Raw genomic sequence first — 12,410 nt, 5'->3', positions numbered from 1 at the left:
TCCCCTACCCTCCGCCACCGCCGCAGGGCGGGCGGGGGCGGTCTTGGGGCGCCGCGCCCGGCTGGGGGCGGGGGGCCGCATCCCGAGGGGGACCCGGCTCCCCCGGCCGCTCGCCCCCGGCGTGCGGGCGGCGCGGGGGGAGAGTGGGAGAGGCGGCGGGCGAGACGGTCCGCCATATTTCTGCCTCACCACGCCCGCAGAGCCGAACCATTGAAAAGCCGGGCTCGCCCGGCCCCTGCTTGCCTGCCTGCCTCTTCTTCCTTCGCAGCGGCTCTTCACCACCCGCCTCCTCTCCCGTCTTTACTGGCAGAGCAGGGGCAATCCGCGGCAGCTCTCCGGCATCGGCTCTCTCCGCCAGAGGGGCGAGCGGCCGCCCCGCCGCCGCGCCGGGAAGGAGGGTCGGCTGTGAGGACGGTCTTCCCGCTGGGCGCTCGCCGAGGTCGCCAGGCAGCGGCAGTCTCGCCCACCCCGCAGGAGCTGCGGTCCCGCTCCAGGGCACGGGTAGCGACAGGGAAATGTGTGTGCGGAGCGGGGGAGGGATTAGCGGGTATTAGCATTTCCACAGGGGGTGGGGTGGTCGCGTCGGAGCGCGGTGGGGGTGTCGTCCGCCTGGGACACTCGGGAATCGGGTTGGCTGCGGGCGGCGGCGAGGGAAGGGGAGCAGTAGGGCGAGGGGCGGCGGTTGCGAGCGGCTCGGGTCATCTGGATAGCGCTGCTTCCTCCGCGGTGGATGTTTCCATGTTGTTTGGTGCATGATTTAAAGGAGAGGAGGAGTTGTCAGCAGCAAGGAGCGGGGATCCGCGCCGCCAGCGGCCCTGCCTCTTTCTCCTCACCCCTCTGTGGCATCGAGGCAGCTGCCCGCACTTGCCCGGCGGGGGCTCCCGGGCAGAGAGCGCCTGTGCCCCCCGGGGCCGGTGCGGCAGCGGCGGGGTGCGTGTGTGCGAGTGCGGGGTGCGTGCGCGCGTGAGATTTTAGGGGGGGTGGGGGTTGTGTCTGAACCAGTTAGGAAGAATGACTCTGGAGTCCATCATGGCGTGCTGCCTGAGCGAGGAAGCCAAGGAAGCCCGGCGGATCAACGACGAGATCGAGCGGCAGCTGCGCCGGGACAAGCGAGACGCCCGCCGGGAGCTGAAGCTGCTGCTGCTGGGTGAGTGTGGGCTCCGGGCGCCCGGCTCGGCACGGCCCAGCCGCCTCGCCTCGGGCCGCCGCCGGCACGCATGCCCCAGGTGCCGCCGGGGCTGCAGCCCAGGCATCGCCGCCGCCGCCCCGGGCTCCCTCCGGCCGGCGCATTATACGGCGGGGCCGAGGAAGCCGGCGGCGGGGCCGGCTGGGCTGCCCCCGGGCATTCGCTGCCTCCGTCTCGGGAAGCCGCCGGCCGTGCCTCAGCCGCGGCGGGGCGTGTGTGCCCGGGCGCGGGCATCGCCGGCAGCGGGGCGAATGGCTGCGGTTCCTGCGGGTGGGCTTGGTGAGGAGGGCGAACAGCCTTCCAAAATGGAGAGGGGAAGGATGGCGGGTGAGTGAGGGGGTGCGGGGCGGGCGGTGGAGGGGACACACACACAAATACTGGCGGCGGTGTGTGTAGGAGAGCGATGGCAAGGAAGCGGATTAACGAAGGGATTCGAGGGGGGAGTTGCTGTGCGGATCGATGGTGGTGGGTTTAATATCTGCATTGTTCTGTGAGCCTCGGGAAGGTCGTTGGCTCACTGGTTGCATTTTTTTATTGTGGGGTTTTTTTTTTAATTTAATGAGGTAAACTGGGATAAGGGGCTTTTGCTCAGATTGTAGACCAGTTTTTAGAAAGAAAAGGGAACCGTACAGCCCCAGAGGTGTACGCGAAGCTGAGGAGTAACCTGAAGTATGCAGGAGGATGACAGGATCTTTAATACCTTTGGAATCCACCCACTGGTCAGGAAATAAAATCTATTGTATCGTTTCTCTTTAATTAAAACAGGTTGTTATTTTGAAGCCGCAAGTATGCAGAGGCAATGTTTATCTAATAGAAATTTGGCTTGTGTTAAAATAAGTCTTTTGAATTAAAATACATCTGTCCATATCCAGTGTGCTCCACTTTGTAGTGCAGCTCCCGTGGTAATAAGGCTTCTGCCTGGGACTCGCAGGCCTTGAAATATGTCTGCACCACTGTCTGCTGTGGGGATGAGTGGGGATGAGCGTCCAAATGGATGTGGGATGTTTATGCTGAAGATTTTTGTCTTGGGTCATGTATATGAAAGTAGTGATTTATACTGGGGGAGTAAACTGCCTATTCAATGAGGTAAGGAGAGTTGAAAGGATAAGTCAGAATACATTTTAGTGCTTCCATATGAATATGCTATTTCCTGCAGCTTGTCTTCTGTATATGGAGAAAGGTGTTGGGATCCTTAGCTGGTGCAGGAAAGGACTGGTGGAGACAGATTCAGCACTCCAAGTAGTAACATTCTGTCTCATTTTGGCCTGATTTTTGGTTGATGGGAGTGCATGTTGTGACTGTTTCAAGATTCACAAAGATAAAATAGGGGATAGATAGCTGCCTTAATTTTATGGATGTTTAAATTACTTAATGATATACATTCGCTTCAGGAGAGGCAGTTGGCATATTTGACTTGTTACTCAGATCCAAATTGTTTCTGTATTTTCCTGATTTTTTTCTTGCAGTAGTGCAAGAGGCTTCTCCCAAGTTTTGAAAAATGTATGAAATTTACTGAATAAGCCCAATATATCTTACCTGAAGAAGGAAGTTAGAGATCTGTTTCTGCAGTCAGTACTGCTTCGCAAGGTCATCCCACCACTCACGTGAAGTGTAGGGGTAGGTGGTGGTAGATTGGGGTCCAGTTGTGGCATCACTTTGGACAAAACTGTGTGACTGGAGGGAGGACAGAGGAGAAGCTGAGCCATAGAAACTGTTGGGGAAGACTCTCATTAGTGCCTGTATGAAAGATTTTTGCATTCATCTGCATCAGTACAAATGAAGAGTTTTGACACTCTTGTGAAGGCGTAAGCATGATGTATTAGAGACAAGAGGGGTTTGGCTGCTTATACTTAACTGCATATCTATATACTTGGGTAATGAAATCAGTACAGAAATTGTTACTGTGCACGCATTTTTGGTCTTTTTCTGTATCAACCTCTGTCATATATTTGACTGAAAGTGTGTGCATGTGTAGCTGTTTGGATTAACGCTTAATGATCTCATCTTGTAAAATGCAATATAGTGGTGAACCACTGTTGGAATCATGGGATTAGGTAGAGATTCAAGTTTCAATTTAAAAACAAATTCTGAGGAAAACCTTTTTATTCGTGGGTTTCTTTTAGGTATCTCACTCTCACTGCTTCCCTAGCATAGGCAGTTGCTCTGTTATTAAGTTTATGTTGTTTGTGTGGGTCATTCACATAGTTATGAGACAGATAAAAACCATTTTAGAATAGAAAAGTAGTCATTAAAAACGGTGAGGCTGGGAGCATGAAAACCATATGAAATTGCTTACAGTAATTTTTTTCTTTTTTTAATGGAATAGACCTTTACTGTCCTGTGTCTTTCCACCTGAAAACTCAAATTTCTAGTGTTGCTCAAGTTTATTTTGTGTAAATGTGATTTTCCTTGGGTTTGTTTTTTTCTTTTTTTTTTTTCTTCCTCTCAGAAGTGCCAACTTCTCAGTCCCACTTTGAAGTATTATGGGACTTAAAAGTCTTAAGTGGGTTAAAGGCTTGTGAATATGGGACTGAGGCATATCCATTGACTAGCACAGTTCAAGCTGAGCCACATTAATTGACCATGCCATGTTCTTCAGACTTGTTGCAAGTGGAAAGTGAAAGGTGTTATAAACTGAAAAGGGCTTTAAGGCACAAGTAAGAGTATCTATGCCAGATTGTTTTCTAATACTTGTTTAAAAATTATACATACAAATGCACATATGTAGCAAATATAAAGAAAAAGTAACACTTTTGGATCAGAAAAGAAGGGGGTTTTTCTCCCTTAACTGGTGGAAGATACAGTGCTTCCTTGCAAAGTGACTTAATTTCCTCCTAGCTGTTAGTGTGTGACATGTGTGCATGCACACACACACACAGCGTTTGGTACACCCTTTTTGAGTATTAATGATGCTCTCTTCTTTACTTTTCATGGGATCAAAGAGTTTAAAATGCTAAGTTTTCCATAAAACTTTTACTGTATGCTAAGATTATTTTGAAGTATTAGTTTAAAAACAAACCCTCTCTGATTAAACATTAAAATACCACTTTTAGGTACTTTATTGTACATAATTGCTTAATTTTTGGAACATATTAGAACAGGGAAAAGTATTTTTTTACTATTGTAATTCTGAAAAGCCAGAATTCAGAAATAAGTACTGAAGCATATTACAAAGACATAGTAGTAGTTCTGCTAGCACAACTTGGCTGTAATGTTTAAGGCACTTTGGAACAAACTCAGTCTTCCACTGAATTTGGTTTTAATCTTGTGTATTTTCCAAATTCTTCTGGATTTCATTACTGCTGAACACTTTGTAAAACCTTGTGATTGTTCTCCTGAGCTTACAGTTGTTAATATCCATTCATTGTTTGCTGTTAGCTGTAAAAACACTTACATGGTTTCTATAATTAGAAAAAAAGGTGGTTTAATATTTTATATTGGTGTATGCCAAACAAAATGTATGGTATTTGGCATGCTTGTATTTTAAGCATGTATGTACATATTTATTTTTAAGTAGTAAGAGCCATGTGCTCTAGTTCTTATGTATATTATTTTGCCTGTTGTCTACGGAAATTTTTTGTGGTTTCAGAGAGCAGCACTTGGACCCGCATGATAGATTGTAGCCATAAACCTTCAATCCTGGACGTCCTCTGTCTGTACACTCTCTATATATGTATTTTACACTATTTTCTCACTGGAAAATGCCTTGAGTATCTAAGAAAATAGTCTGGCAGTATCATGTGTGTGACAGTGTTTCCTACTTTGCAGCATATTTATTGGTATCGTGTCATGTGCAAAACTTTTTTTTTTTTAGACGTAGGTGTTTCTTATGTTTGAGATAGCAGATGTGTCAGTGAAGAGAGTTGCCTGATAGGAGTGTCCTTTTATTCTCTATGTTTTACCAAAGGAAACAGGTGGAAAATAAGCTGTTTGAATTAGCATGAATGGTAACCAGTCCTATGTGGAAAGATGCTTTTGAACACAAGGTGGATATCCAGAGAACATGCAGGATATATATGCATTTATTCTCTTATACCTGTGTCGGCTGAATTAAAGATTTACATGCAGAACTTGGTGAATTAGCAAAGATTTAGACTTTCTGTAGATAAGTTGAAGAGAAAGTGGGTCTATTAAGCCGACAATGGAGTACACTGGGTTTATATAACTTTTTCTTCACCTAGAGAAACAAGCAAGCTTCCTTATTTTTCCTGTAACTTGTATTTGTGTCAGTCTGACCTATTCACACTGAACACTTTCAAATAATTTTAGGTACACAGTACATATTTACAACTGTAAAATGAACAAATAGTTAACGTACATCTTGATATGTGTTGTAACTAGATTGGTAAATATCTCTTATTTAGCAGAAGCAATTTCTAAGGAAATAAAATTTCATTCAAGGTGCAAAACACCTTTATAAATTTTATATATGGACATATATGTCTATGTAAGACTAAACTTTTTTTTTGAGGAAAACCCAAATCATCATCTAGACATCAGTGTGATAACATATGAAGAACATATATGTAGAACACTTATTTTTAATGCATCAGGATGCGATACTTAGTTTGCAGCCATTAAAAAATGGGTATGTTGCTGTTCTGGCTTTACTTCTTTAGAAGTTAGTTATACTCACTGATGTTCATAGGAACTAGCTGAGGGCCTGGATAGTCAAAGAATTCTGACTAATTTTATTCATATGTCAAAGAGCCAAGTGACTCCAAATTTGTATCTTACATTGGTGAGCAATATTGAATTAGTGCAGGACAGAGAAGTATGTGCTGAGCAGAGGAATGTCTCAGAATAGACATTTGAGTATATGCTGCAAAGTTAAGAAATAATAATTTTCTTTTAGATGCTTCAAATTTATTTTTGTTGATGTATAATGGCAATTTCACAGGAGAAAGCATTTATTTTGAAATAATATGACAATCTCTGTAAAATTAATCCCAGGAAGGTGTGTGAGTAATAGTAATTAGTTTTGTTGCAGTAATAGAATACTTTAAACACCAAGCATTTTTTCTTACCCTGCTGAATGGTATAAGACTGAGGAAAAATCTGTTCTTGCACTTGAATGCTACTATGTATGAGCAGCTGTTATTAATAAAATTATGGAAGTTTTTCAGCATTCACCTATTATTTAACTATAAAACATCTGACTGGCAAGAATGAAGAGCAGGAAAGCAGTACAAAACCAAGGAAGAATTAGAATGTAGGAAATACTAGGAAGCCATATATATGATGTTCTTAGCATCAAAGAAGGAAGCATGCAGCAGGCTTTAAGTATTGTTAGCTCTATGCAAAGAAGTTAGGTGCATTAACACTGGAGGGCACAAGTCTATGAGATACCACAGTTTCAGAAGTTAAAAGTTTTGAAAGTTACTGGGGGAGTTCCAGGAACAGCCCAAACACTTTTTCAAGCTAAATTAAAGATTAAATCGTAAATGTTCTGAAAGCACTTTGTCCCCCAATAAGTCATGTTGATAGAGACTAAACTGAAGGGTGATTATCTACAGATTTTTGTCCTTTGTGGGCTTTCAAAGTGCAAATGACATGGAATAATCAAACTAGTTAATTTGCACACTATGCTTAGTGTTTAACAGTACTGTAGCTTTATCCCAGAACCCCTGTGCGGGTGCAGTTGCCACCAGGAAAGTGCTGTTGTTGATTTCATTCTGCATTGAAGAAGGTGGTGCGGCTGTTCCAGAAACAAAAGTAAAACCTACCAAACAAGATCCATCCTTTGTCAATCCATTCAGGCAGAATCATCCAGCAGGCTGATATGAACAATTTAGGCAAGCTCCACCATGGTGGTTCAGTTCGTCCTCCTCTGAAGAGGAGGTAGTGTGCATCAGGTGTATAGCTTGACTAAAGCAACAGAATGTCAGAAAGTTTCTGAAAGCGGAAACCCCTACTGATTCAGTAAATTGAAAAGTTAGACTGAATCACTGTTGCCTTAGCACAGCTGAGCTGTGTATCGACACTTTCATCTTGGAGCTATGTTGTTTGAAGGTTAGGTTGACCTGCTGTGTATGTGGAAGAAGCATCTGTTAGGAATGGGACTGGACAACTTGGTCTAGGGTCTGGTTTTGTCTCAGAGCAAAGAGATGGATTAAATGTTTACCCAAGATCCAGTCCTCATTGATTATCTATCCTTCATTTTGAGAATGCCATGGTGGCCCTTGTCAAAATACTTTTGATAGCTGGGGCTGAGTCCCAAAGTTTGTTGAAGGAGGATTTGTTTTTCCCCAAGGGAAACTGTGGAAAGGGCAGCAGCATTTGAAATATGTTACATTCCTTTTCTCCCCTCCTAAAATCTTTTCTCCTCTGAAGAGATCAATGCAGTTAGGTCCTTAACTCTTTTGAAGTTAACTGAAAATACAGCTCTAATCTTGGTAAGTCTCACCAAACGTGGATCAGAAGGTTTTTCTGGAAGGGGTTAGCCACCTTCAAGTTAAATCCAAGGTAAGAGCTCAGGCTTACTATATTGTGGGAATTTGGTGTAATTGGATGTGATGGAAACACAACCTGTTACAGATTGTTTCAGTAAATAGGAATTGAGAGTTTAGAAATTACCAGTTTAGTTAAGATATAGCCATGAAATCAACCAAAAGAAATCCTATTCTTGATCATAGTTTTATAAACTGAGGTACTAGATAATGAATACGTCATAGGTATGTTTTGAAATTCTCTATATAAAAAATGTGTGTAAAAATATTTTAGATTTCACAATATTTGTTCTTATGGCACAGAACATACATTACTGCCTACTCTTGCTAGTATGTCTGTCACTGCACCTGAGCTATATGCTCACTGGCTGCTAGCACACTGTGTCTTGATCCTTGGCTAGTTCATTGCTCTACCAGCTGCAAACTCAAAAGAAACAAGACAATCTTTGGCAAGAATCCTTGTACCATGTGAGAACATTTATGCAAGTTAAGGAAAGTTGCTTTTCTATCCTTGTTCTATAAAACCTTCAGGAGAGTTTTTAACTCTTTAGTATTCAATTTTAATGTTAATTATCTTGCTCATATTAGAGAATGTTGGAAAAGAATGCCGAAAGCTATTCCAGCCCATGTTTCTGGGTAAATAGAGTCAGCCAGAAAGTCAAACAGAAGGTTTCTGTAGCAGCAACTAGTAACTTAGAAAGCCAGAAAAACTCAAACGCATAAAAGTTGGGAAAGATGCCATCATTCGTTGTGCTTTCAGGTGCTGATCAAGCTTGGGAGACTGAGGATTGAGTATGGAATATTTATTTTACTCATACTGGATTTACTAAGCGCTATATGTGCCACTTAATCTCATAGTCCAGAGCAGTAAAAGCAATGGAAATTTTAATGCTGAAAACTTCATGTATCTTCAACAGGTTCTTAAATAGCTATCTGGGTACTTGAATGATTTGATGTTTGCCCTTTTGGAGTGTGTTGTCTAGATGGTGTTGAAATCAACATTTATGTTGATAGCGTGTGGTGGGTTGACCCTGGCTGGAGGCCAGGTGCCCACCAGAGCCGCTCTCTCACTCCCCTCATTCACTAAACAGGGGAGAAAAGGCATAACGAAATGCTTGTAGGTCGAGATAAGGACAGGGAGAGATCACTCACTAATTGTTGTCATGAGCAAAACAGACCAAACTTAGAGAGGGAATTCATCTGATTTATTGCTAGGCAAAACAGAGTAGAGGAATGAGAAATGAAATCAAATCTTAAAACACCTCCCCCCACCCCTCCCATCTTCCTGGGCTCAACTTCACTCCCGGCTTCAACCTTCCCCCCCCCCTCAGCGGCACAGGGGGACAGGGAATGGGGGTTACAGTCAGTTCATCTCACGGTGTTTCTGCCGCTTCTTCATCCTCAGGGGGAGGACTCCTCTCATCGTTCCCCTGCTCCAGCATGGAGTCCCTCTCACGGGGTGCAGACCTTCAGGAGCAAACTGCTCCAGCGTGGGTCCCCCACGGGGTCACAAGTCCTGCCAGCAAACCTGCCCTGGCGTGGGCTCCCCTCTTCACGGGTCCACCGGTCCTGCCAGGAACTTGCTCCAGCGTGGGCTCCCCACGGGCCACAGCCTCCTTCAGGTGCCTCCACCTGCTCCGGCGTGGGGTCCTCCCCGGGCTGCAGGTGGAATCTCTACACCCCCTCATCCTTCCTCCATGGGCTGCAGGGGGACAGCCTGCCTCACCATGGTCTTCACCACGGGCTGCAGGGGGATCTCTGCTCTGGCGCCTGGAGCACCTTCTCCCCCTCCATCCGCACTGATCTTGGTGTCTGCAGAGTTTCTTACATCTTCTCAGTCCTCTCTCTGGCTGCAGAAGCTCACTCTAAGTGTTTTCCTTCTTAAATATGTTATCACAGAGGCGCTGATTGGCTTGGCCTTGGCCAGCGGCAGGCCTGTCTTAGAGCCGGCTGGCATTGGCTCTATCAGACACAGGGGGAGCTTCTAGCAGCTTCTCACAGAAGCCACCCCTGTAGCCCCCCCCCACTACCAAAACCTTGCCACGCAAACCCAACACAACCTTTCAAAAGTGATTTGCAAAAGGGAACAATTTAAAAAAAAAACAACAACAAAACACCAAAAGTACTCCTTTGTTACAAGCATAATTTGCTTTAACTCAGTTGATCTTCCAGGAGAGAAAATAATGATTCTTAAAATACTTCTCACTTCTACTTTTTTGCTTATTTGTAAAAAGGAAATAATAGTAGCCTAGAAACCAAGATACTGTATCATTGTTCTGAGGAAAACAGCCCAAATAATAAAACACATGGTCTTACATATATTTAAATATCTCTGGTTAAATTCTATTTTGCTCCCTTTCATTTCATGTTTGTATGTTGATGGAACATGACACTTAGAAGTACTTTTAAAAGGGTGATAGTCTTCATGCCAGTTTAACCTCTCCTATCCTGAGGCTGACAGTTTTTATTCAGGGTGGTTATGATGCATCCACCTCGTCATGATTAACAATGATGAGATCGGTAGCTTATCTCAGAGTGCAGGCCACCAAGCAGCTGTCTGACTGACTTTTGAACACTGCTGGCCTGGCCCATTATTGAAAAAGATATTTAGAGATCAAAGTCCCTTTATCTCACTACCATTGCCCTAATCCATGAAGTCTCCTTTTAAGTGAATTTTTGTGGGGGGATTTCATCTGGGAAGTCATAGGTGTTGGACATCGTGCCAAAAGGATTTAATGTAAATCCCCCATGAGAAACACTTCTGATCTGTGAAACTTTTTTTTAATCCTTCAAGATGGGGAAGCATCTTTGGCAACACTAAAACTCAAGCCAAAACTGAGGCTACAACTTAGCTTTAGCCTTAGGATCATGGAACACATCTTTTTGGAAGATATGTTAAAACCTATGGAAAACAGGGAGGTGATTAGTGACAGCCAGCATGGCTTCACCAAGGATAAATTGTGCCTGACTAATCTAGTGACCTTCTGTGATGGAGTAACTGCATCAGTGGACAAAGGAAAAGCTACGGATGTCATCTATCTAGGCTTCTGTAAGGCCTTTGATATGTACCCCCACAACATTCTTACTGCTAAACTGGAGAGATATGGGTTTGATAAATGGACTGTTAGGTGGATAAGGAATTGACTTGATGGCTCCATCCAAAGAATTATGGTCAATGGCTCAATGTCCAATGGAAACAAGTAAAAGTAGTGTCCCTCAAGGAATCGGACTGTTAATATATTCATTATGACATAGATGGTGGTATTGATTTGTACCCTCAGCAAATTTCCAGATGGCACTGAGCTGAGTACTGCAGTTGGTACGTTTGAGGGAAGGGATGCCATCCAGAGGGACCTTGACAGGCTTGAGGAGTGGGTCTATGTGAACATCATGAAGTCCAGCAAGGTGAAGTGCAAGGTCCTGGGTGCATTGCCCCTGGCTGGGGTAGTCTCCAACATCAATACAGACTGCAGGATGAATGAATTGAGAACAGCCCTGTGGGGGACTTGGGGTACTGGTGGATGAAAAATTGGACATGAGCTGTCAATGTGCACTTGTAGCCCAGAAAGCCAATCATATCCTGGGCTGCATCAAAAGAAGTGTGGCCAGCAGCTTGAGGTAGGTGATTCTGCTACTCTACTCTCATGAGACCCCACCTGGAGTACTGCGTCCAGCTCTGGGGACCCCAGTACAAGAAAGCCATGGAGCTGTTGGTGAGTCCAGAGGAAGGTCACAGGGGTGACCAGAAGGCTGGAGCACCTCTCCTGGGAAGACAGGCTGAGAGAGTTGGGCTTGTTCAGCATGGAGAACAGAAGGCTCTGGGGAGATGTTATAGCAGCCTTCCGGTACCTAAAAGGCGAGTATAAGAAAGACAAGAGAGACTTTTTACCAGGGCCTGTAGTGATAGGGCAAGGGGCAATGATTTTAAACTGAAAAGGGTAGATTTAGATTGGGTGTAAGGGAGAAATTTTTCACTACGAGGGTGGTGGGACACTGGAACAGGTTGCCCAGAGAACCTGTGAATGGCCCCTCCCTGGAAGTGTTCAAGGCCAGGTTGGATGGGGCTTTGGACAACCCAGTCTAGTGAAAGATGTATCTGCCTGGGGGCAACTAGACGATCTTTGAAGATCCCTTCCAACCCAAACTATTCTGTGATTCTATGATTAGAGTCCTTTGGTAAAAAATCATTTCCTGGAATTAAAGATGTTATACCTCTTCCCAAGCTGATTGCTCAATGGAACACCACCTTATTTTTATTCATTTCCTCTGAAAATGCACCTAAACATACTTTTGTTGTTCTTGGTGAGAAGAGAATGTTGAGTAGTAATAGCATGAGATATTTTTTGTTGGTACAGTTTCTTCATGGTCTCTGTTTATCTAAGCATTGAAATAGTAAATGAAAAGGAGATAAACATTTGCTCTGATCCATGAAAAGATTGATTTCACTTAGATGACAGTTTCTCCTGGTTTAGCAGCTGATTTCATAGAAGGGCAAAACGAACAATTTAGGAGTAAATTTGCTTTCATCAAAATGTAAAATTGAGTATTTTCTGTAAACATGACTAAGATTCATTGGAATTACTGAATTTGAGTAAATTGACTAATAGCATGTTTGATCTAATTCTGATGTTAGCATCAGTAATATTTTACTTTTAAAGATGTCTTGGATTGTGATCATTTAAGCTTGGGTTTTAATACCGTCTGTGATCATAGGAATCTAGAAGCATTATTTGCCCAGAATATTTTTTTTCTGTTGGGGTTTATTTACTTAATTG

The 12,410-nt window shown here is 44.0% G+C and overlaps 1 protein-coding gene across 1 annotated transcript in view; it reads left to right on the top strand.

The window, feature by feature from the left end:
- Window positions 1-1,009: 1,009 nt before the first annotated feature.
- LOC129199427 (guanine nucleotide-binding protein G(q) subunit alpha) overlaps window positions 1,010-12,410 on the top strand; it is a 135,496-nt gene continuing 124,095 nt past the window's right edge. The window contains exon 1 of the mRNA XM_054809902.1: window positions 1,010-1,147. Within this exon, the coding sequence (XP_054665877.1) occupies window positions 1,012-1,147 (136 nt within the window). The 5' untranslated portion in view covers window positions 1,010-1,011. The remainder of the gene's footprint in view (window positions 1,148-12,410) is intronic.

Source organism: Grus americana, chromosome Z (assembly GCF_028858705.1).
Source record: "Grus americana isolate bGruAme1 chromosome Z, bGruAme1.mat, whole genome shotgun sequence".
Classification (NCBI taxonomy): domain Eukaryota; kingdom Metazoa; phylum Chordata; class Aves; order Gruiformes; family Gruidae; genus Grus; species Grus americana.
The sequence above is the reverse complement of the archived record's forward strand: the minus strand, read 5'-3'. Positions and strand labels throughout refer to the sequence as shown.